The sequence below is a fragment of the Hemicordylus capensis genome, chromosome 1 (assembly GCF_027244095.1).
Source record: "Hemicordylus capensis ecotype Gifberg chromosome 1, rHemCap1.1.pri, whole genome shotgun sequence".
Taxonomy (NCBI): Eukaryota; Metazoa; Chordata; class Lepidosauria; order Squamata; family Cordylidae; genus Hemicordylus; species Hemicordylus capensis.
This window is the reverse complement of record NC_069657.1, coordinates 123265174-123290046: the sequence shown is the minus strand read 5'-3', so window position 1 is coordinate 123290046 and position 24873 is coordinate 123265174. Positions and strand designations below refer to the sequence as shown.

General features: G+C 39.8%; 1 protein-coding gene across 14 annotated transcripts in view; it reads left to right on the top strand.

Moving 5' to 3' along the window:
* The window catches only part of SOX6 (SRY-box transcription factor 6), a 676724-nt gene that overhangs the window by 145570 nt on the left and 506281 nt on the right, over nucleotides 1-24873 (top strand). Inside the window, exon 1 of one of the 14 annotated variants that reach the window (XM_053251928.1) lies at nucleotides 14784-14884. The exons of the other annotated variants lie outside the window; for them this stretch is intronic. Within the exon in view, the coding sequence (XP_053107903.1) occupies nucleotides 14808-14884 (77 nt within the window). The 5' untranslated portion in view covers nucleotides 14784-14807. Of the gene's footprint in view, nucleotides 1-14783; nucleotides 14885-24873 lie in introns of those variants that run through there. 14 annotated transcript variants of the gene reach the window in all.

Here is a 24873-nt window from a genome sequence, read left to right as displayed (position 1 = left end):
TGTGTGTGTGTGTGTGTGTGTGTGTGTGTGTGTGTGTGTGTGTGTGAAAGAGAGTGTCTGTGTGTGTGAGTGAGAGAGCGAGCACGAACACAACTATGTGGAATGCCTCAAAGGTAAGTATTTGGCCCATGGCTAAGTCAGGCCTTAGACAGAGCAAAACCTTTTTCTCACTTTGCTCTGCCCATCACAATGTGAAGTAAAAATTGCTCCTGAAGCTTCAAATTGGCTGTAAGAGGCCAACGCTCTTGAGCACATCAAGTAATGTTGGAAAAGTTTTTCTCCAAGAAGAGGAAACTGTCAGAGAAACAACTAATTAATCCCTGCCCCTTTATAGCTGTGTAATGCAATGCATAACTAAAAGTCCTGTTAAATTAATTAATGATTTCAATTATGAACTTTTCCCCAAAATGTTGTGATTCATATCAGGCTGATGATGCAGTGACCTGGGAGTGTGAAATTTGAGCTGTGCGCAGAATTGCCAGTTAATTGATTCACAAATTATTTAAAGTTTGTTGCACCCAAGGGAGTCTTCAGATCCATGGCAGCTACTTTGTAGAAGGTACAAATTCTCTCTCTCTCTCATTTTCAAGACTGACTTAAGCTAACAAGCGGTATTTCAGTGTCGCTAATAACGATATTGGCCTGCTATTGTGATAGTTGAAGGATCTCTGCAGATTTTCATGTTGCTGTAGTGTGGGTTATATATAATAAAATGAAAAACAAAGTTTAAATGCATCCATAACAGAAGGTCAATGTCAAGCAGCATATCACATGCCTCTTTTGAAGCCAATTATTTTTACAGTTCCGAATGGCTTTCTTAGTTTCCCCCTGTCCTTGATTATGATATCTGTTTGTTTTGCAATAAGTCTTGTTCATTGCTATAGAAAATGAAGGTTGGTTTTCTGCAATTGCCATGATGGAGAAATATTTTATATAGTGTTGCTCTCACTTGTAATTTCATTGAACAGATTATCAGTAATTATGGTAGCCTACTATTGAAATTGAGAATGGTCAGTTGCAGTATTTCATAGTCTTTTATGCCTCCATGAGCACAGGATTTTAAGACTTGCATCTTGCTACCTTCTATAGTATAGCTAGAACAAGTAATATTATTCCATGTCATTGCATCCAATTTTAATCTGTGTGGGTAACAAAAGCTTGAAGCATACACAGGATAAAAGAGAAGCAGGTATTAAAGTGTGTTAGAACACTGTTAATATTTTATCATGCTTTATTAAAATTTTATTAACACTATTAAAATGCAGTTGAGTTGACTTTAGCATAGTATAATCTGACCATTCGTAGAATGCACTTTTTGAGTGCCACTGTTTTACTGAGGTGAGAGAAAAAGGCTGCCCATATATAGATTAGATTTGATGAGTCTAGTAGCCATTGGCACTTGGGGGTTGTATAGTTGCCAGGTCTCAAGGGTTTCAGTATTTAAGCCTTTTTGTTGGAGTCTCCAAGGACCTTTACACACAGCAGGCTTTACCACGAGTTTATGGGGACAACTTTGAGTTGTCCGACTTTGCAGTAAAGTGAACTCAAAGTTGTCCCACAAAAATGACACAAATGGTGGATTTTTTCACATTCATCCAGCCTTAGTGCCACTTTTTTCCACTGAGGGAGAGTGACTGAGAAGTGGACACAATCTATTTTTAAAAAGAAGGAAGAAACAATTCTGCACTGGACATCAGATAGAAGGAAAGACTTGAATTTTCTTTTTATAAGGGATCCCCACACACACTAGGTCCCACCCTTTGCTCTGAGTGCCACCCCCTTCCCCTAAATTTCAGAGTCTGGCAACCATAGGCACTAGTTTTTGAGCAAGATAGCTGTTGTCATTTTCTCTGTTGAAATGTATTGACCTGTATAGAAGCAGAAAGTTTAAATCATCTCAATTAAAAGCTTGCTTCTCTGGCAAAGCTCCTGCTAAAAAGGAGACCCCTGAGATTTCTAATTGGCACAGAAGGATAATGTTGCCACAATGTTTGTGAAACATCAGCTTTTGTGACACTCTGCTGGTGTGGCAGTAAGCCTTAATCTGAAATGCTTACTGGGTGGTTCAGCAAATCATATGATTGGGCCATTAATAAGGAAAATACATCCTCTTTTTTGTTTACCTGTAGTAAAGGTTGGCCTGGGATAACATGAAATGCATGATTTTTCACCCCATCCTTTTAGTTTCCTAAAAGATGCCATTTACAACATGAAGTGTGTGTGTTGTGCAGGTTCATGACCTCAGCTCAGGCCCTATACAAGGGAACAAAATTTTAACTAGAGTCTGCTTCCTTGCAAACATAGCAGTTCAATGCTAACGGACTGCTTCTGTTTTCCAAAGTTAAGAAGCCTATAATCTCAGCACCATTAACAAGTGCTGTCATTCAGATACACAGTGTCTGGCTGATTTAAATAAAATGAAATGAAGATAGTTGTTTCTGGTCCCTTGGCTTCACTCATTGCCATAAACATATGCTCTGCGTCCCGCTTCTTTCCATCTTATTTATGACTTTAATTTGTTGTGTGGGCTGCGCTAGAAATTAAATTTAATACAATTCTCCAAGGGACCCTGTCATATAATAACATGGTAATTTCTGTGTATCCTTTTGAAAAATGAGGAAATTAATTCTTCCTGACATGTTCTAATTATTCCAGTGTGAACGGAAAATCCGTTTTTTCCCAACCCCCAAAGTGTTATAGGCAAATGGCTGCTGTTCAAAGCTGAGGTGCTAATGCTGACCAGCAGTGCGTTTAATTTGAAACATGAGCAGACACCTTTCAACACACCTTTGTAATGTTAGAGTACTTTACAGAAATTAATTCACTACTTATTTGGCAGCTTAGCCTGGGGGTTACAATTTTTATTCATCAATACTGTAGTCCTGTTAGCACAATGTTTTTTTTAAACTTCCTATGGTACTTTTGTGGTTGTACTGCAATATATAGATGAAGAAGGTACACCACTAGAGTATTTTTTTAAATGGTACAGTATGTAGAGAAAGCACAGTATTACCAACTCCAGTTAGCTATTTAGAAAGAGAAAGTGACTTTAGAAGTGGCTTCAGTAATAATAAAATAGCAAGTTATAGTTAGCAGTTTTACATGAAATTATTAGAGAGGAATAATTTGCTCCCTATTGCTCTAAATTAGTTTTGATACACAAAGGTGGCTTCGTGCAGCAAATATTTCTTAATAGCTAAAAATGCCCTCCAAACTAGCCTTTATGAAGTTACAGTCATATCAAGTTCTTAAGATGATGATGATGATTCTGGTATTTATTTCACACACACACACACACACACACACACACACACACACACACACACACACCATGTACTGAGGTGCGGGACAGGATCACCAAATGTTAGTGCTTGCATGGGAACAGCCACTTCCAGTATAACTGTTGGCATTTTCAAGCCCCTGCAATCTTGTAGCTGGCTGTCGATTTCCCTCTTGTTGGGTTCACATTAAGATTAGCAATTCAGTTCTGTATCAGAAGCAGCCCTTTTGGCACACTTGCTCGCATATGTGTATACTATACACGTGTATCTGCGGCTTTGAATTATGGGATAAAGAAATAAAGCTGATTGATAAAGAAGAAGTACAATGTAAATATGGTGGTATTTGACAAACTTGATATAATCATGGTTGTTTAGGGAGTGAAGGCAGCTCTCAGGGACTAGAAAGGTTACGCTTAACACCATCTGGTTAAGGTTGGACTCACAGCCAAACCCTCCTCTGCAGGGGTGAAGGATCTATTAGGATGGTCTTCCCAAAAAGGCTATTGGATCCAGTAGGATTCCAAAAAGCCTTGGAAGGCTTTAAGGTTGGTTCTGCCAGCGATTCTGTTAATGCCCTGCTTCAGGCTTGGAATAATGAACTTACTAGGGCTGTAAACATGATTCCCCTAAGTGCCATCTCTAACCAGCTTCTAAATTAGCCCCTTGATATGTGGAAGAATTACAGGCCAAAGCAGCAAGGTAAGTGACTAGAGCGCAAGTGGAGAAAGACTCAGCTTGAATCTGACATATTACAACACAGAGCACATTTTAAGCACATATGCTCTGGCAGTGTGCTTGACAAAGAAGCAGTTCTTTTCTGCCTGCATTGCTTCTGCAAGTTTACATTCAGCAGAGTTGTGAGAAGGCGAGGGCATGCCCCTCCTCCCTTGAATGAGAATTTGGATCCATCAGTTACCTGTTGTGACACTTTTAATGAGTGTTTTGCAGATAAAATCTTTGAGCTGAACTAGACTCTACGGTTATTGCAGAGTCTATTGTGGAGGTGTCCAGCAGCTCCTTTTGTATGGTTAAATTGGATCAATTTCAGTTTGTGACTCCCAAGGATGTGGACAAGCTGTTTGGGACACTTTACCTTACTACCTGTCTTCTTGATCCTTGCCCAGCATGGTTTATATGATTAGCAGGGAGGTCAATGGAGAGGGTCTTGTTAAGATCATTAATGCTTCTCTGAGGGAGGGCAGGATGCCTCCTTGTCTCAAGGAGGCAATTATTAGACCATTGTTGAAGAAACCTGCATTGGGTCCCTTAGAAACAGGCCTGTCTCCAATCTCCCATGGTTGGGCAAGGTGATTGAGAGGGTGGGTGACATCTTGACTCTAGGCAGTCTTGAAGGAAGCAGATTATCTGGACCCATTTCAATTAGGCTTAAGGCAGGGTATGGGGTTGAGACGGCCTTGGTTGGCATTGACAGGGGGAGTGTGACTCGGTTGATCTTTTTGAATCTCTTGGTGGCTTTCGATACCATAGACCATGGTATCCTTCTGGAGTGCCTGAAGGGGTCGGAGGTACTGCTTTGCAGTAGTTCTGCTCCTACCTCTTGGTTAGGTTCCAGATAGTGTCACTTGGATATTGTTGCTCTTCAAAATGAGACCTATTTTATGGGGTCCTGCAGGACTTCATTCTATCTCCAGTGCTTTTTAACAACTACATGAAACCACTGGAAGAGATCATCAGGGGATTTGGTGCAGGGTGTTATCAGTATGCTGATGACACCCACATCTGTTTCTCCATGTCAGCTTCATTAGTAAATGGCCTAACTTCCCTAAACTTCCCTCTCTTCCTTGGAGGCAGTAATGGGATGGATGAGGGAGAACAAACTGAGGCTGAATCCAAGCAAGATGGAGGTACTAATTGTGGGAGGTCGGAATTTAGGAAGCAGCTTAGATCTGCCTCTTCTGGATGGGGTTACACTCCCCAAGAAAGAGCTGTATGTAGTCTGGAAGTACTTCTGGACCCAAACCTCTCCCTGTCTCAGAGGTTGAGGCAGTGGCCAGGAGGGCTTTCTATCAGCTTTGGCTGATGAACCAGCTACTGTCATTTCTGGAGATAAACAACCTTAAAACAATGGTGCATATGCTTGTAAAATCCAGACTTGACTTCTGCAATGCGCTCTAGATTGGGCTGCCTTTTTACTTCATCTGGAAACTGCAGCTAGTACAGAATGCAGCAGCCAGGTTGGTCTCCAGGGTTACCCGAAGTTATCATATTACAACCATTTTGAAAGAACTACACTGGTAGCCAATAAATTTCTGGGCAAAATACAAAGTGCTGGTTATTACCATATATAAAGCCCTCAATGACTTGGTCCAAGTTATTTAAGAGAATGCTTTCTTCTTCATGAAGACCACCACCTATTAAGATAATCTAGGTAGCTCTGGTTGCGGTTGCCACCAGTTCGGTTGGTGGTGACTTGAAACCGGGCCTTTTCTAGGGTTGCCCCAGGACTTTGGAACATACTACCTAACAATATTAGATCCTCCCCTTCACTGGATGTTTTTAAGAAGGTCCTGAAGACATACCTGTTTAGTCAGGATTTTAGTTTATAGTTTTAAAGTTTGTAGTTTTAACCTGTATTTAATTCTTTTAAAGTTTTAATTGCTGTGTTTTTAGATTGTGAACTAACCAGGGACCTAAGTATGAGGTGGTATAAAATGTGTCAAACAAACAAATAAATACACAAAATAGGAAGTGAAGAAGACTCTAATAGCCTAGCAGTTGATGTACACTGAAATGTGGGCAGATGAAGGGCAAATGGTGGGGGAAGGAAAAGAGATAGAGAAAAAAGAGTGATGAGCAATTTAGTAATGGCCATATCTGCTGATGCTAAAAGGGAGCAGTTCCACCTGGGAAAATTTAGGTTTCTACCATAAGATGAGAGCCAGCGTGGTGTAGTGGTTAGAGTGCTGGACTAGGACTGGGGAGACCCGGGTTCAAATATCCATTCAGCCATAAAACTAGCTGGGTGACTCTGGGCCAGTCACTTCTCTCTCAGCCTAACCTACTTCACAGGGTTGTTGTGAAAGAGAAACTCAAGTATGTAGTACACCGCTCTGGGCTCCTTGGAGGAAGAGTGGGATATAAATGTTAAAATAATAATAATAAAATAATAATAATAAAGTTGTTGCCAAAGCAGGACAATGAAAGATAGCAAAGTGCTGGCCTGGCACCAGTTTCCAATGTGCTCACAGCTAGCAAAGGGGAGCACTGGGCTTCCCAGGCCCTAAGGTGAAAGTTTAGCCCTCAGCAAGTCTACATAGGGGATGGTCCAGCCACAAGGGCTCTAGATTTAGCTTGGAAGTCTAGAGGTTCTCAGATAGTCAAGTATGGGAATGTCACACAAGAAGTGACTCTTGGATTCCAAGATTGTCTATGGATGTCCACTGCAGGTCTCCCTGCAACAGACCTACACAAGAAACACTCAAGGATGGTGGTTTCAGCTTGTGTGGTTCTGAACCCTGAGTTCCAGTGTTCCAACTTAGGACTTAACAATCTTGTGATTCAGGTCAAGGGAGTTCCCCAGTACAGTAGGCACTCAGCTGGGCAAGTACTTGGGCATTAGAAGGCAGTGTCAGCTGCCTTGCTCCCATGACAGGACTACAGCTCATTTCTCAGATAAAGCTCTAAAGTTCTGGAGTCGAATCTTTTTATAGGGTTTGCTCCTATAAAAAGGACTTCTGTGTCAAGTCTCAAAAGTGGAAAACTTCAGCTTATAAGGTGCAAGCCTTGTAAAGCTTTAGCTTTAGCTTTACAAGGAAACTTCAGGCACTGGACTTGGAGATGGTGTGGGTGTGATGGTGATTATTCAAAGGGTGATTATTCAAAGAGTGCAGAACAAAAGGGTGCTGTTGTGCCAAATCTATGTAAATGATCTGAAACTTTAACCTTGATTGCATTCTTTAACCTTGATTGCATTCTTTAACCTTGATTGCATTCTTTAACCTTGATTGCATTTGATGGTTCAACCTCAAATACTCTTTTGCTATGTTTAGAGATTTTTTCTATCTCTCCCCCCCGCCCCCCCACCAAGCCTTCATATCTCTAGCTGAGTCAGGAACACTGGCTTTATTAAGGACAGACTGTGAAAATTTCCTAGGAAATTTTTGCACCAGTTCGATCTCTGCATTACACTCCCACTTGATATAAGAAGAGGCCAGTTTCACAGATTGCTTGTCCCTGTGTATCTTCCCTTGCAGCTTTAGGAATCTAGAGTTTCTTAAAGAAGCGTGGGAAGGCTGTTTGGTAACAGTCTCTGATGGTAAATGCCTTGTGTTATAGATGCCTTCAAATAATATCTTCAAATAATTATCTTCAAATAATATTCTAAAAATACCAACTTTATTCTGCAAGCACAGAGAAACCCCAGTTTTCCAAAGGTGGTGTCCCTCTTGATCAACCTTTAAGCCTGTCTGGCCAGAAGATTTAAAATGACAACAAATGATGAGAAACAAACCCACTAAGTTTGTTTCTTGTCATTCAGGCTTAAGTCCTTGTTTCCCCCAAGTTTTTCTTTTTCTTTTTTTTAACCTGATAGATTTGATTCAACATATATCCACTAGGGAAGTGGTGTCACAATAATTCTTCCCTAAATACATAACAAACAACTCTTTTGGCAGCTTTAAGGCAGCTAGCAGAATGGTAGGTATCTAAGCCTTTGATACTAGAGACCATGGTTTTGTCCCTTTCCTTGAAAATGTGGATATATTTAAAGTAGAATACATTCATAAATCTGATTTTCTCTTTTGCCATGCTAGTGCATCTTTGTGTCTGTCTTAGTTTTATTGTTGTTTGTCATGATTGATGTTGGTGTGCATCCTCCCAGTAAAAATAAATCATTTGAATATACTTAAGGTTCAAGACAATCAGCATACAGTGTCTTTGCTGACCTATGCTTGAATCCTCTGTGTCAAGAGGATGCCACAGGCTTGTCCATGATACATTTCTCTGACCTTTGCCATAAGGTTTATGCCAAGAACTCATGAAGATGCATTTCAGAACTAACTTGCACAGGAAGTGTTAATTTAACTGCCCTAGTTCAGGATGTACTGTGCATTTAAAGGTCTGTAGATGAAGTTAGTTTACTTTCTGCAAGCTTATCAAGCCCTGTTAAAAACTGAAGCTGTATTAGAGCAGTGCCAGTTGGCTTTTGGGATTAGGTTCACCAAGGGCAAGATAGGAAATACATAAAGAATCTGCTTCTGGGCTGGATTTTTTCAAAATGCTGTTTAAAATAATTTAAAAAATTTTGTTTTCTTCACAGCTATGCAGTTTTCTTGCTCTTCTATTAAAAATGTTTTAGCAAATAAATAGGTGTGGTTAGTTTTTTTTAATTTGTTCTGGGAAATAACTGCAAAAGTGACTGTACAAGATGAAGCTCAGCTAAGGAACTATTTTCTCAGAGTTCAAGCTAATCACTACTTGTAGTTATTTCAGAGAAATTAAGAGTCTTGTCCTGTTGGAACTGAAGTGGCATCTTGTAAAAGTAAAATGGAGCAGATCATTCCACTCAGCTTTCTAAACCCTCCTACCCACTTCTTATAACAATTTTGGGCTAGTTCAGCTGTGTGCCAGAACTTAGGCAGAAAGGGCTGGCCATATAGCTTTTGAAAGCCAGGTCATGAGTAAGGAGCCACTTCTTTCCTCCTTAAGTATCCCTTGTGGAACTAAAGGCATGGGGCATTTGTGGAGAACTGGATATGTTCATCACATTTCAGCAAGCCACCAGGCACCAAGCCTCCACCTGTATTGGAAGGAGTCTGCCACACAGAGACCACGAAACATTTTCACATAATATATCAATCACAGTTGTTTCCATACATTGTCTGAGAGCTTTAAAAAGGCAGTGGATTCACTGAGAGCAAAGAAAATGGAAAAGAAGGCAAGATTGCATTTGTGTCAAAAGACTTCTTGTTTTCTGGAAGAGACCAATTTGGAAAACGTGGATTGTTACTGTGTTTCAAGACCAGTAAAATGTTTATGAATGAATGAATGAATGAATGAAGGGTTCTTTGTCACTTCTCCTGACAAAATATTGGGTTAATTGTAGCTTATCCTGTAGCAAACATTTTTCTGTGTTTGGCCTAAAGAGTTCAGTGATTGAATAATCAATACACTTCCCCCCCCCTTGATCTATTCAAGCATAGGAGTGAGATTATTGAGTGGGAGACAGGGTCACCTTCTACAATATTTTAAGATAAATGGCAATTCTTCTGTCTTGTGCACTCAAGAATAAAAGACAGTCCAAGGTTGGTTTTCTAGGATTCTAACCCCACTCCCCTCCACAAAATACCTCTTCTGTCAAGTCCAGAGAGTATGTCTTACCTTGTTTCCTATAGATATGCAATGAGAAAGTAATTTAGTAGTGTGCCATCTGGCTAAAGCAAGTGCATAATGGAGTAACTTCTTATTCTTACTCTTTTTCTATGTAAACTGTTTTGAGAACATTTTCATTGCAAAGTGAAATATAAATAACTATTTTCACTGCAAAGTGAAATATAAATAACTATTTTAATATAACTGAGGAAATGGGGGAGTACTAGGCATTGTGACTCATCAAATACATACTTAATACTTTAAAATCTCTTGTTTTATCTCATTGCAGTTGGCTGGGAGACAGGTTCATTGGCACTGCCATAGTATTCTAGGACTTATAACTATTTAATATGAAAGACTCATATATTGTGGAATCAATGGACAGAAGTTGTGTTTGATGCTTCTCAATCTACTATACTTCACATGCGGTCCTAGATACAACCCTTCTTACCAAAAACCCAGTTATGTCTAATTAATGTTTTCTGTTCTGAAGAAATATTGCAGAATCTTATGTTAGATCCATGTGCTCAAACAAGATTACTCTTTTATGAGCTTTCATTGCATTAAATAGAATGTCTCCCATAGTCTAGGGTCATGCCACATGAGTGCCCTGTCAAAGGATGCAAGCCTCATCTCTGAACATGCTATGAATTGAAGTGCAGCTTTCTTGCTCTGTTTACTTTAGTAACTGCAAGTTGCATTTGTGCTGTTAAAGGCTAAATAGTCTTTTTTCATACAATTTGAGCAATAATGCTCTCTTAGTCTTCTATATTGTGTTATCAAGGTATTTAGTGGGAGGGAATCACTCTGTCTGAGGATATAATTAAAATATATTCAGTGTTAATTGTGGATGCAATTATTGTAGCATTTGCCTTCATTACAATGGACAAATTTTGAAACTGGATCATTGGTAATTGGAAAGGACATCTACAGTTGTGCTGATATAATATCTGAGAAGCTCTATCTGCTACAAAGTGAAAATCATGAGACCTTATAATGGTGAAATGCACACAGGGCCACAGTGTACTATATGTGGGACACACTGATTGTAGAATAACCAAATAGGAGCTAATTTTGAATGCAGGTAACAAATGCAATAAAAATGATATGTTCCAAAGCTGAATTGAAAACAGCACAATAGCAGTTGTGCCTGTGTTGTTTTCCCTGCTGTTTTTCTGCTCCAGATATGCAAGGACCAATGTCCTATTATAGTCTGATGTGAGTGTGAGTGAGAAAGAATGCGTGAGCTATAAGTAGGGAGAGACCAGAGGAGGTGATTGTTGGGGAAAGGGATTGACAGAGCTGGATTGGGGCAGGTGACTACCTAGGGTGCTAGGCATTTTGGTTATTCTTCAGTAAAATTATAAGAGGAAAAAAAAGCTTTTCATATATATGAAATTAATAAATATAGGTAAACACATACTGTGCACATGTATTATCTTATAGGACAGGGATAAAGCATGCAACACAGTAGTAAAAGAGAATACAAAAGCAATCAGAACAAGGTATTCAAAAGCTGAACACATGGAGAGAGGTGCTGAAGATGCTTCTTACCTGAGGCACCAGACTGTCAGCTCAGGCACTGCTTCAGTTTGGTCCTGGTAAGTAGCTAGGTGAGAGTAGCTATTTGCTGCAAGAAATAAGTGAGTGAAAATGTTCATGACTGATTTATGGCATGAAATTAACCATGTTGCCGGGTCATGTAAACCTATTTTAAAGCTGCAAGTTATTGGAATTTAATCTTGTCCTTCATGTAGGCACTTGCATTAACACAGTCTTATGGATATGCCACTATTGTTTGTTTGTTTATTTATTTACATTTTTCTGTACATTTTAATATCCTCTTCCTCCAAGGAGCCCAGAGCAGTGTACTACATCCTTAAGTTTCTCCTCACAACAACCTGTGAACTAGGTTAGGCTGAGAGAGAACTGACTGGCCCAGAGTCACCCAGCAAGTATCATGGCTGAATGGGGATTTGAACTCGGGTCTCCCCAGCCCTAGTCCAGCAGTTTGGTCAGTTCATTTAGATGCATACATTTCCAGGGCTTTACTTGGGTATCCCCAGTCCTAGTCCACCAATTTGGTCAGTTTATGTCAATGCATACACTTCCAGGGCTTTCCTTTTTGGCTGGGTGACCAGGTTGATCTCCCCCAGCCCTATGCATGGACAGGCCCCGCACTGGTCGAGGGAGCAGCCTGCTCGCTCTCTCTCTCCTCAACCGGGTGCCAGGTAGGCCCAGGCCCCACCATCAGGGCTGTGGCTGCCTTTCTCAGGGCTGGAGCCTAGAGAGAGCAGTTGCCACTCTCTCTAAGAGGAGGCACGTGGCCTGCAGGTGCATACACACTTTCTTCCCAGCCCCGACCACCTTCAGCTGCTTTCTCCACTCTGTCACAGATTGGAGAAAGTGGCCAGAGGTGGTGGGGTGCTGGTTCTGTCGCACACTACTGGAGCTGAGCTGCTGCAATGCCAGCTCGGTGGGAGAGTGGGCTGGGAAGAGGTGCGGGACCCACACACCCTCTCCCCCCACCGACCCCGGCTGGAATAGTGGGGCAACATTGTTAATCACAGCAAATTGCCCCAGACATTGCTTCTCTCCTCTTCTTTCTAGCCCTTTCCCAGTGTGTTCAGGTGAGCCTCCAGCAAAATAGGCAAAGCTGAACTGAAATCTTGTTAACTAATCAGTCTGGTTGCTAGATGTGGTCAAGGGTGGTTCTCTTTTAAAAAGGAAGGATAATTGCATATGCCAGTTATTAGGAGTGACAGCTAACATGTTTTGCATATTGGTAGACTTTATATACAACCCTCACATTTCCCCACCACTACTTGACTCAATATATATGTTATTGTTAAGGAAGCATCATGCTTGGTATCTTGCAAATATTGTACATATCCCCAACAGAGATATGCTAAATTATATTTTTTTGTAATTATTTATGGATTTACTGATAAAGGTTCAATGTTAGGGATACCTTGAAAAGAGGACTTGCAACATTATCTTTTCTTCCCAGAACCTAGCAACATTTGGATATAGATTTATCAGCTCATCAAATGCCAAGTGAGTTGTCTTGCAGTTACCCTTTGCATCAGGTGGGCTAGCCATACATTTTTTTAAAGCACCACTTTAACTTTATTTGATGCTAATGTTTGATTGCTTGTTTAAAAAAGAAACAAATGCAGAAGAACTGAAGAAACAACTTCAGGGACCACAGAGAAGGGTACATGATGTAGCAAGGGCCCACTCAATGTATTATTTTATTATTATTTATTAGATTTCTATACCGCCCTTCCAAAAATGGCTCAGGGCAGTTTACACAGAGAAATAAACAAATAAGTTGGAACCCTGTCCCCAAAGGGCTCACAATCTAAAAAGAAACACAAGATAGACACCAGCAACAGTCACTGGAGATACTGTGCTGGGGCTGGATAGGACCAGTTACTCTCCCCCTCCTAAATAAAGAGAATCACCACATTAAAAGGTGCCTCTTTGCCAAGTTAGTAATGCATACTTCATCTCTGCCCCAAACACAGAACTGGTTTCTGTGTCCTGACAGAATATTATATTGATAAATATAATAATCCTGACAGAATAATCGTATAGATAAATGAAATGAATTTTTTCAACAATTGCTCTCCCAGCAGTTGTGTTTGAATTCACCTGTAGTTCATTAATAGCCAAAGTGCTTGTACTCTTCACCCCACCACCCTCGGTGCTCTAATACATCAGTTGATACGTATAATACATCTTGTATATTGAGATCTTTTTTTTTTTTAAAGCAACCTTCCATCAAACAAGTAACTGACTATTAGGCATTCAAATATATCCATAATATTTATTTAGCAATGGATGTTTATTGAATATTAGAAGACACAAAGGTTGTTCTCATGACTGGGCAGGTGGTGGGGAAGGCTGCTTACATTTACCTTCTCTGCAGTCGATTGTCTGAATCCTTGCTGGGCTGCTGACCCCGTTCCCAGGTGGTTACTGGCTGCCCCAGGCAGTGTGGAGGTTGGAGATTGGGACACGTTGTCTGGTCCCCCAGAAAGTGTGCATTGCATTGTGGGGATCACCACAGTGATGGTCTTAGCTGCCCTAGCCCAGCCTCAAATGGTTGTAAGGCTACAGGATGGGGTGTATAATCAAGAGCAATAATCTGAAAACATGAATGAAGGATGTAAATCATTTTTCTTTTCACTTAATTCTGTTTTTATTGTTTTGAAGTAAAGTTTAAGGAAATACAGTTTTTAATGCTCATTCTGTCAAATAGGGTTGTGTTTTATAACTGCTTCCCTCATACACACAAACAAAATCTATGTAGATTTAACTAAAGGTTTATTCGGCAACAACTCCATTTTTCTCCTCCTTTGCCTCCCCTTTCCTTTCTCATTCTCCGCCCCCCACACATTCTATACAGGATCCCCACTGGGACAGACATCCAAACAACAAAACACAGAATATAACTAGATAGTACAACAGATTGTTTTAAAAACACCTTTGAACACTCAAAGCTAACAGCATGTTGGCAACTAATTCAAACATTATTTCAGTATCATTCATAAATTACTTTTGAATCCTTTGACTTAAGGAAGAGAAAATCCCACAAATCCTACTTTTGGTCAAAGTATAAGACCATAATTAATTCGGCATGTGCTTTTGAATTAAGAACACAATGTTCTAAGCTTTTCTTAAAAAACATTTTCAAAACATTGGAGGAATACTTTTGCAGAGCATTATTAACTGGGTGGAGCCTTTAAGATTTGTTACAAATGAAGAGATGTTAATTAAATATTGTTATTTCTTGCTGTCAATCAAGAGAGGTTAAGCTTTATTTATATTCTGAAGAGAAAAACAAAAAGTGAAACAGGTAAAAATATATATACAAGAGCTGCCAGGAAGCAGAGAGTCTGGGATAGTATAAATTTAATCAGATGGAATTTATGGAGGGGAGGGTTCAGGTAGGATTAAACTGCTGATGGGAGGGGGGCACTGCTATTTTCTGATTTTGGGGGGATTTGCTGTATGAATGTATATCCTGCAATGTACAAATGATTGACAGCATCCTCTTCAGCCCAAATTGCTGATATGTGAGGCCAATTCACACAATTAGTTGAGGTGATAGGTATCAAGCTCATCACTTGGTAAACTTGCCTGGCATCATTTTCTGGGATGAGGCAATTACCATGATTAAGTAGGCATATGCTGGGGTCAGCAGCTGTGGATGAAGCCCATAGCAGGGAGCAAAACACAGGCAAAGGAAGATGGGAACCAAATGAGTAAGGAGATAATAGTGCCTTAAAATTGTTGATGCATAGTCATAAAACTGAGAGTTTCAAAGTGTAGGGATTCCAGAATATCAAACTGAAATTGTTTTAAGATCTCCTTACTTGCCATGGGGAAAGCACAGGCAAGAGAGCAACTGCTATGTGCTGGGATTTGGAAATCATGCCTATGAAGGCAGAGAGAGTCTATCACTGTTCTGTCCCTCATGTGTTATTTCTAAAGGCCTGTTCAGCCTCCTCAGATTGATGTGGTATAGTCCCGCACTGTACCACCTAAATTTTTATGTGAAGAAGTATTGGTTTGAAAGCACCCTGATATTAAAACTACCCCCATGTCAAAATTGCCCCTGGTAACTTGGTAAAGAAGCACCTTTTAACATCGTGATTCTCTTTATTTAGCAGGGGGAGAGTAACTGGCCCTATCTACCCCCAGCACAGTACCTCCAGTGACTGTTGCTGGTATCTATCTTATGCTCCTTTTTAGACTGTGAGCCTTTGGGGGACAGGGATCCATCTTATTTATTTGTTTTTTCTCTGTGTAAACCACCCTGAGCCATTTTTGAGAGGGCGGTATAGAAATCAAATAAATAAATAGATAAATATATATATTAAAATGCACCACCTCAAAGCAAAAAGGAGTATGTTTTCACATTACTCTGGCATGACAGGAGCTACTGCAGTACTGCTCCTTGCCATGCTGTTTGGGTAATATAAGAGCTCATACTATGACCCCTCCCCACATGAATGTCAATCATCTGTGTACTAGTGTAATGTTGCCATGTAACACTGGGTTACATGCCATGGGGATGAGTCCCATGTTACAATGGGGATGTGGGAATAGGCATTCCCACATAAGCAGTGTTTATACAACACCACCAGCAGCAGCACATCAGAATCTGCTCTTGGAAACTAGCTTTATCCCTGAGTTTGTATACTGTATTCTGATTTTAATCTCTGTGTTGTATTTAACAGATTCCTCCCTAAGTTTTTTAGATCTTATTTCATGAAAATTAATAACTATTTTGGATGTGCTAATTTTGCAGAAACTTAACTATGCTATTTCCTAAGCCTTCTGCCTAAGCCAAGTAAGAAGTAGTAGTATTTTGTTCTCCCTTCTCTCTTAGGGCTGCCAAACTTTGGTTGCCAGGGTTTTAGATTGAGTCCTTTCTGCTTCCTAGCCTGCTCTACAAAAAAGAGATCTTTATATTATACTCACCATGATAGCCATGATATCTCTTTGTTGGCAAAGAGATAAGGAAGACATGTAGCCTTCTGTTGTCTTAATCCTTATCTCAGCCCAGGTAATTATTGTTTGTTTGAACTTAGAGCCTGACTGGGTATCAAGTTTGTTAGCTGCCTTACTCTAGGGATGTGCAGCACTGGTTTCATCATGAACTGGCCCGTCATGAATTGGGCCGTTTGATCACGAACCGCACTGCCCTTCAGGAAAGGGGTCAGTCTGAGATCAACCCAAATCGGACCCATTCAAAGTGAATTGGTTCTCTTCGAGCTGCTATGGTGGGCAACCCTGGGCACCATTTTGGAGGTAACTCGTCATTTCCCCCTTGCTGAGTGGTTTTCTGCCACTGCCTTCCAATTTATTTATTATCTATTTATTTGATTTGTATACCGCCCTTCCAAAATGGCTCAGGGCGGTTTACAATTAAAACACACCACTAAAACAGTAAAGAGCTAAAACAAATTAAAAAATAACAATTAACAATTTAAAAACATTTTAAAACAACAATTAAACAATTACAATAATTAAAAACCTCAAAATCGGGTTTTGAATTTTAAAATAAACCAGAAATTAAAACTCCCACAATTTAGGAAGCTGAGAAAGCTTGGGTGAAAAGAAGGGTTTTCAGGTGTTTTTTGAAAATTGCCAGAGATGGAGAGGATCGTATCCCAGCAGGGAGCACATTCCACAATCTTGGGGCAGCGACCGAGAAGGCCCGTCTCTGTGTAGCCACCAAACGAGTTGGTGGTTGTGGTCTCTCCTTTCTTCTTTGTTGGGCTAGTTATCCTTCAGAATCAAGTGTTGTAAGGGCAATCTGCCCTCATTGGCTAGGTGTGGAGGAGAGAGATGAGGGGAGGGGAGCAAAAAGGAGGGAATTTCAAACCTTCCTTTCCCCCTTCATATTTCTTTAATAATTTCATTAATCTTTCAAATGCTCTTAGGAACATAAATCTGGTTTGCAATATTTAATCTCACAATAGCCATGCAAGATTAGTTATTAATATTCCCATTATCTTCATGCAAGTCCTACTGATCTCTATGCAATTTGTACATGGGTGATTGCATGCAGGGGACTGCAGATGAAAATTTTAGAAACTGTTCACATTTACCTTTCAACCTGAGCTTTGGAAGAATGCTCCTCCCTGACCAAGAGTTTAGGTTTTTAAAGACTTAAGCATAGACAACTTTGTCTAACCACCTCAAAGAATTCAAATTATACAAAACTGTTTATGTATAAACAGTTCAGGTTCAGTCAGCTAAGATGTTGAAACAACAACTGGTGAGAACAAGGTTATATGATAGGAGATGTGACAAGACAGATTGCCCAGTATGTGAAATGGGGGAGGGGGGCTGTGAATTAAAAGGAGTAGTGTATAGAATATTTCGTAAAGAGTGTGGGAAGTTTTATAATGGAGAGACAGGAAGAGCGTTAATAACTAGATTTTAAGAACACCTGGCAGATACAAAGTATGTGAAGAATACGAATACGACAAATATTTATATAGCTTATAACATAAGATAGACACCAGCAATAGCCACTGAAGGGATGCTGTGCTGGGGATGGTAGGGCCAGTTGCTCTCCTCCTGCTCAATAAAGAGAATCACCACTTTTTAAAAGGTGCCTCTTTGCTCAGTTAGCAGGGGAGGCCATGACAAAGGTGCTGCCAAGAGAGAGGCCATGGCAGAGGACTTTTGGGCCAAAGGCCAGGGCCTGCACACCCCCTGCCGGCCCCCAAATCTTCCTTAGTCTGTCCCAAGTGGTGTGGCCTGACCAAGTGTGACCTCTTCTTTAGAGACAGAGGGGGGAATAGGCAAAGAAATAAGTGGGGTGAGAATATGAGAATACCAGACTTGCTTGAAGTAGAGAGCTTTCATGTTTTTCAGTGGTGTAGAATGGAGTGCAGTTGTTATAGACTACTGCTAGGTGAGGCCTGTCATCAACTGGGCAAAGTCATTTTTATGTAGATTGCATGTATAGGAAAGTTAAAGAAATTAAATATATGTAATAGAATTTTTAATTAATGGGTTTGCAAAAGGGAATTAAAATAACAGTTTGAAATGTGTAGATTTCAACTTCAAATATTTTTTATTGAATAATGATAATATATAGTAAATTTAAATAACAGAAAATGTGAATCTGAGAAAGATCTGCTTTTCTTGAGCATGATGTCATTTGGGAATGATTGATCTGATTATTGAGTATTAAAAATCTGTTGAGAACAATAAGTTAAAGTATGATTATTATATTCAGAATCCTCAAAAAATGCAAAATCTGTTAAGTCTTTTTCTGAGCATATTCCTGTGTAAAACATAGTGCATCCAGCTAATTTAACTGGCAGGATTGTTCATCCAAAATTTGGTATCTGTAGGTAATCAGGAAGTATGACTTTATTTTGCACAAATTCTTAAATATATGTAATAGATCAAGAATATTCATAATATTTTGTTTATACCTTTCATCTAACTGCAAACTCCATAAAACTGAACATGCTAAATTATTAAATTAAATTTCAAAAGAAAGTGCAGACAAGTTACCCTTGTCTACATGACCAGCACAACTAATAACAATCACATTTCCCTTTTCTCTCTCTCTTTGTATGAAGAGCTACATATATCAATACACCACTTAGTCTTTGTGTTGGCTCTAAAATTTCATCTTATCTAACAGATACAGAGTGATTTCTTATCAGTTTTTTATCTGGTTGAGCTCTGACAGAACATGTTCAGCTGCATTCATATTGCTGCAGGAAGACTATAGTGAATGTCACAGTCAAATTCATGGAGAAGGTTCTTGGAGCGCAAAAAAGAAGTCAACATGGTTGAGTGGGTTTTTAAACCATTTTTACTGTTCTTTTCTCACATTGTCACTAAAATATTCTCTTTGTTATCTGAATGGGCTTCTGTTGACTGGCCGAGCTTTCTTTACCTGATTGTGTGAAAAGTCTTGGTTAAATCTGTTAGGCCTTGGAGGCCCACTAACCTGCTAAGTGCTACAGAGCCTGAAAGACATTATGTCCTTGGACTCTCTCTTGCTTATGGCATTTTCTGATACAAACAACTGTGGTAGGTGTGTGATATTACAATAAAGTACAAGTGATGAGTTGAATATTCTGTTTAAAAATAAAATGGAAGCTTGTGTTTGACTGTGTATTAATCCTATAGAGCTGTAATATTGCTGATGAGGACTGCCACAGAAGAAATATTTGGAGGGTGTGTGTGTGAAGAAATGTTGCACTCTTATACTGAAATTGTGTTTAACATAATTTAAAACTATCTAGTAAGTATGTCAGGAATGCTCTTTGTATTTGAACAATTTCTAAATTAAACTAAATTAAAATAAGGATGGCTCAGGACGCACACTTACCATCTCACCAAAGTCTCTGGTTGTAAAGTGTGGTGTCCTCCTTCAGACGGGTAGACATCTTCTAGTTGCTTTTTGTTTCTTTGGTATCCTGTGCTACAGGACATCATCCATTTGGACACCATTGTTTTTACATGATGGAGGACACCAGACATTAAAATTATAATGGTTGTGAAAAGTAAATGGCTGAAGCCACCCTAATAGTTTGAGAAATGTAGCCAGTGTGTTGCAGGTTAGAAAAATAATGAAATACAGGTGGCCCTTGTTATTTGTGCGGGTTCTGTTCTCACCTATAACTGCAAGTACTACTCAGCCTGCACAGGTGAGTGGCAACCAAAGTGAATGAAGAGAGGGGGCCCTGCCATTACCAGAGAGCATCAGTTGGTAACAGAGACAGGGTCCAGTTTTTCACAAGGTAGCCACCCTCCCAGAAAATGGCTAGTAGTACTGGTGCTATATTGGCCTGTATCCCTACTAGTGCTGCTTTCCCTCTTCATAGTCTGCCCCTGACTTTTCCATCAAGCAACACTCTCTTGGATCACAGCAGGGTCCTTCTACCCTGTGTAGGTTACCACTTAGGGGTGGAGGATAAGTGCTATTTTCAGTCCCCATTGACACCACCACTATTTGTTGTATAGTATACTTGCTGAGTAACACACTGCTAATGCTGGAGGATCTGGGCCTAAGAGCATAGTAGGATATTAAGATAGCATTACATTTGTATGGCTCATCAGAATTATTGTGTAAATATACAAAGCCTTACTCTTCATGCACATCTATTTAATTGTGAGTATAATTTAGCTGTTTTGAATAGCTTTGTACAGTGGAATATAGGGATGTGCAAAATGTTTTGACTTGAAATTAGCCATTTTGAGTGTCTCAAGCTTGTAACAAAATGCCCTTTAAATAAAGGGCCCATTTCAAGCTTAGAACAAAACAAACCCATTTCGATTTGAAATGTTCTGAGTGCCATTTTGGAGGCCTGTTTTCCCCTTGCTGATTGGTTTTCTGGCACTGGCTTTTGATTGGCCTGCAATCTCCTTACTTCTTGTTTGTCTTGTTATCATACAAATCAAGTGTTGTCATGGGCAACTGTGCCCTCATTGGCTGGCGGGGAGGGAGTGAGGATTTTTGGAGCCCTCAATTATTCCTGGTTGCAGGGATTTTGGAGGTGTCAAAAATCTCTTACAGAGCCCATGAAGCCTTACAGCAGTGCTGATCAGTGTGTTCTGCAGTACCTGCAGGAGCTGGTAGCAAGCCGGAAGATGGAGCTGATCCAGTTTTTGGCAACGCATTGCCAAGTGTTTCCAGACTTGGTGATGGTTGCCAGACAGTTCCTCTTATGCCTTCCAAGCAGTGTCCAGAGCAAGAGAGTGTTCTCCATGGCCAGGGACATGGTGACACCCTGTTACTCACACTTGGAGGATGACTTGGTGGAGCAGTGGTCTTCCTGAAGGCCAGTCAACCCCCTGTTGGGCTCTACCATGCTGGCCATGGAGGGTGAGTGACTCATGTGAATGTTGCATCCACACCCAACAGGTGAGTGTTAAACCCACTGCAACACCACTGGCAGTTCGCCCCACCATGAACAACTGCAAAACCAGATGTGTCACAGTCTGCATGTTAGTGCTGCTGACACGTGCAGACACTCACGCATGCCACTGCCATGGCCTATGATGAGATAGACTGGTGCCCTGACCCATGTGTCAGACTGTCAGCTGGGGCCCAGCACCAATCTGGGCCATGGTGTTATGCAGATGCAGAGAGGCAGCAATATCACGGGTTATATACTAGAGAAGAAGAGAAGAAAGAAAAGTTCTTCTCATGGTAAGAGTCTAGAAGCTTTGTTTCTTGTCAGACCATTGGTCCATCTAGCTCAGTATTGTCTACAGTACACAGAGTCCGACTTCTCCCAGGTAATAGCCAGCAGTCTCTCCCTCAGTCCTATATCTGGAGATGCCAGGGTGGGAACTTGGAACCTTCTGAACGCATATAGACATGCACATGTTCTTCCCAGAGTGGCCCTATCCACCCTGAGGTGTATCTTAGAGAGCTGCTCACATTTCTTCCTGTTCAGAATCTTCAGACAGCTGAGCTCAGAGCTGAGCTGCCGAGGTCATGACTGCTCTGTCCTGTCTCTATGTGGCAGGCAAGATGGAAGGAAGGTCTGATTTTGTGGTTTTCTCAGCACTGAGTATAATATTCTGTGCTATTGCTTCTATAACTGTCTGGTTTCACTGGATCTCAGATTGACAAAGGTAGTTCTTGGGTGCCTTCCTTCCTTCCTTGAGTTGTGGTTTGTTTTGTTTGTGAGATAATGTTGTGGCAAGAAATGGACAGCGGCAACTCTCTCCCCCCGCCCCCGCTCTGCAATCTGCATTGCAAGGTATATCCAGTCAAAATGTGGCTCAAGTTGCTCTAGTTGAGCTTATGGCTATGCTTACTGCTAAGGGTACTGCTGTGGCAGCTGTTGCAATGCCGCCTTCTGAAGGTTGGTTTCAAGTTTTGTTCCATTGAAACCACCAGGTCAACCGGAATGTTTTTGCTATCTGCGTTTTTGTTTCAAGCTTGAAACTAACAAACAAAATCTGTTTCATGCACATCCCTAGTGCAATAGTAAATGTGACCGTGTCCAATAAAGACTCATTGTGGTTACAGGTGACCATTTTGATATACGTTTTACCATACAAATCTATACCTAAAATCTTCCTGCCACTTGACAGAATGATGATACAGATTTACAAACTAGCCTGGGGTGAAAGAGCATAACCTGCAGTGGTTTTGTCATCTGTATGAGCTTTCAGTCTTGTATATTGATCTAATGTTGATACTTCATTTCATATTAATTAGGCCTTATATTTCTTATTACTTGGCATCTCCATGTTTTGTGTACCCCTGTCTGCTGCTAAGAGAGTCCATATTCTCTGTAGTAAGTCAACTGGGAATAAAATGTTGGTTTCTTTCAACATATAGCCTGCCCTTCCCCAAAGTCAATTGATAGCTGTAGTTCTATAGATGATGATAGCTGTCTTAGAAGGTCTAATAGCATAAAGAGGGAATACCTAAGTGAACTCCCTAATAGAAGAGGAATAATGGTTTGGCTTAATCTAATGACTGCATGGATCTACAGATACAGTCTTTCTACAATGGAGAAATATCTGTAAATAGGTTTGCCATGTAAACTTACATTTCCTCCTGAAATCCTATTTGTATGTGTTTCTCTCCACTTCTTAATTTGTCACATAATACAGGTGGCTCTTTCTTGTCTTTATATAAGGGAGATGACACTAAAGCTCAAAGGAAATGGGAATGCAAGTGTTTCCCCTCTACAGTGTCCCTTTTTTCCAAGTTAGTAAAAGCATCTCTTGTTTTGGTTTCAGGGGAACTGCATGGTCTAATTCACAGCTGGGGGGTATGGATCTGCAGTGATGGCCACTAGTGAATGGTGGAGGATAATCTCTCTCTCTCTCTCTCTCTCTTATATTTTTTAAACAAATAAAATATTGACTAAAGGCAAGTGCTTCATTTTTAAGCCTTTCAATCTTGTATCTGTCAAAATGCTTATCCAAATTGTATACAGATGGAAGAATTACAAAAAAGAAACCATTCATATGTTTAAGATAAAAAAAGCACATTTTATTTTGTTATAATCTCATGGAAATAGGTTTTTTTTAATCTTTTCTGTGAAATGTCCTAAAACTGTGTCCTTTATTTATTTTATTTTTTCGGTTATGGTTCTTTTTAAAGAAGTGGCGATGCTAAGCCTTTCATTTAATTGTAGTAAAATGGTGCCCTAAAGAAGAATAAAAAATGGATTTTTTTTTACTATTTCATATAGAAAAACAAATAACTGTGTAATAGTGCTTTAACTATAGTTCGTATAGACAACATACATTTAAAATCTTTGCAAATCTTTTCTACTGCAGGGCAGACTACTATGAGACATAACGTGCTGTGCAGTGAACATATGCCATAAATTTGATAATCATACCTCCGAGTTTATCATATTTTATACAAAGATTCTAAAGGTGGGAAAATGCAGAGAAAGGCAGGGGGACAGAGAGAATGAGAATGAAAAGTATTGTGGAACAATGAATATGATTCTATAATCCAAAAAGCTATCTTGTTCCTACAGGCTTGTTAAAGTTGTGATGTGGCCACTCATATGACTAGGAGTAAAGAATATGACAACACTATTCTGTTGTAAACTGCCCAGAGATGTAAGTTTTGGGCGGTATAAAAATGTTTTAATAAATAAAAAATAAATAAAATAAAATGAATTTTATTTAAATTATCTTTTAATTAATGAGGACACTGATGATATTTCTGTTATGGCCAAGTTTTGTTATATTATTTTAAAATACGTACTGCTTTATTGTAAATGTTTGCTGGTCAATGACCGAATAAACTTATAACTAAAAAAATAAAAATAAAATAAACACCAGAATTCAGTTCAACCAATTTTGGTTAGCTGCCAAAATCAATTTGATGATGAAATAAAGATACATTTTTTCTTCCTTGTTAGTTCCACTATGAGATTGTCCAAAGAACATATCTTCTCCAGTGGGATTTAAATATGTTGGTTGCTGCTTAGAGAAACATGAGTGGGTGGTTGTCTTTAAGGAAAATGAAAAAGCATTTGTTTAAGCTGCTTGACAATAAAAATATTTCACTAACTGAAGGCTGACAATTCATTTTATTATGTCAGTGGGCACCAGCATGAAAGAAACCCTGTGTTCAGCTTTTATTGTTGGTTGGATATGCAGGACTTGTAAAGGGGCCAGTGCTGTTTATAAATCTTATTTATTTATTTATTTATTTATTTATTTATTTATTTATTTATTTATTTATTTAACATACTTCTATAATGCCCCAAACTTGCATTTCTGGTGGTTTACAATTGAAATCATATAAACATTAAAATAATTTCAAACCCAACATTAAAAATATTAACACTATAAATCTAATTAAAATACTGGGTGAACAAATATGTCTTCAGTGCCTTAAAAAGTTTCCAGAGATGGCGAGGCTCTTATTGCAACAGGGAATGCATTTCAAAGCCCAGGAGCAACAATGATGAAGGCCCGTCCCCAAGTAGCAGATGAGCAGGCGGCAACCACAGACGAACCTCTGCAGATGATCTTAACAGGCGGTGGGGCTCATGGCAAAGAAGACATTCTCTTAAATACCCATGGCTTAATCTGCTTAGGGTTTTATGGGCAATTACAAGCACCTTGTATTTTACCCGGAAACCTATTGGCAGCCATGGTAGCTCTTTCAACATAGGAGTAATATGGTCTCCTCGAGATGACCGAGACCAACCTAGCCGCTGTGTTCCAACTGCAGTTTCCAGACTACGTACAAAGGCGCACATAGAGCGCA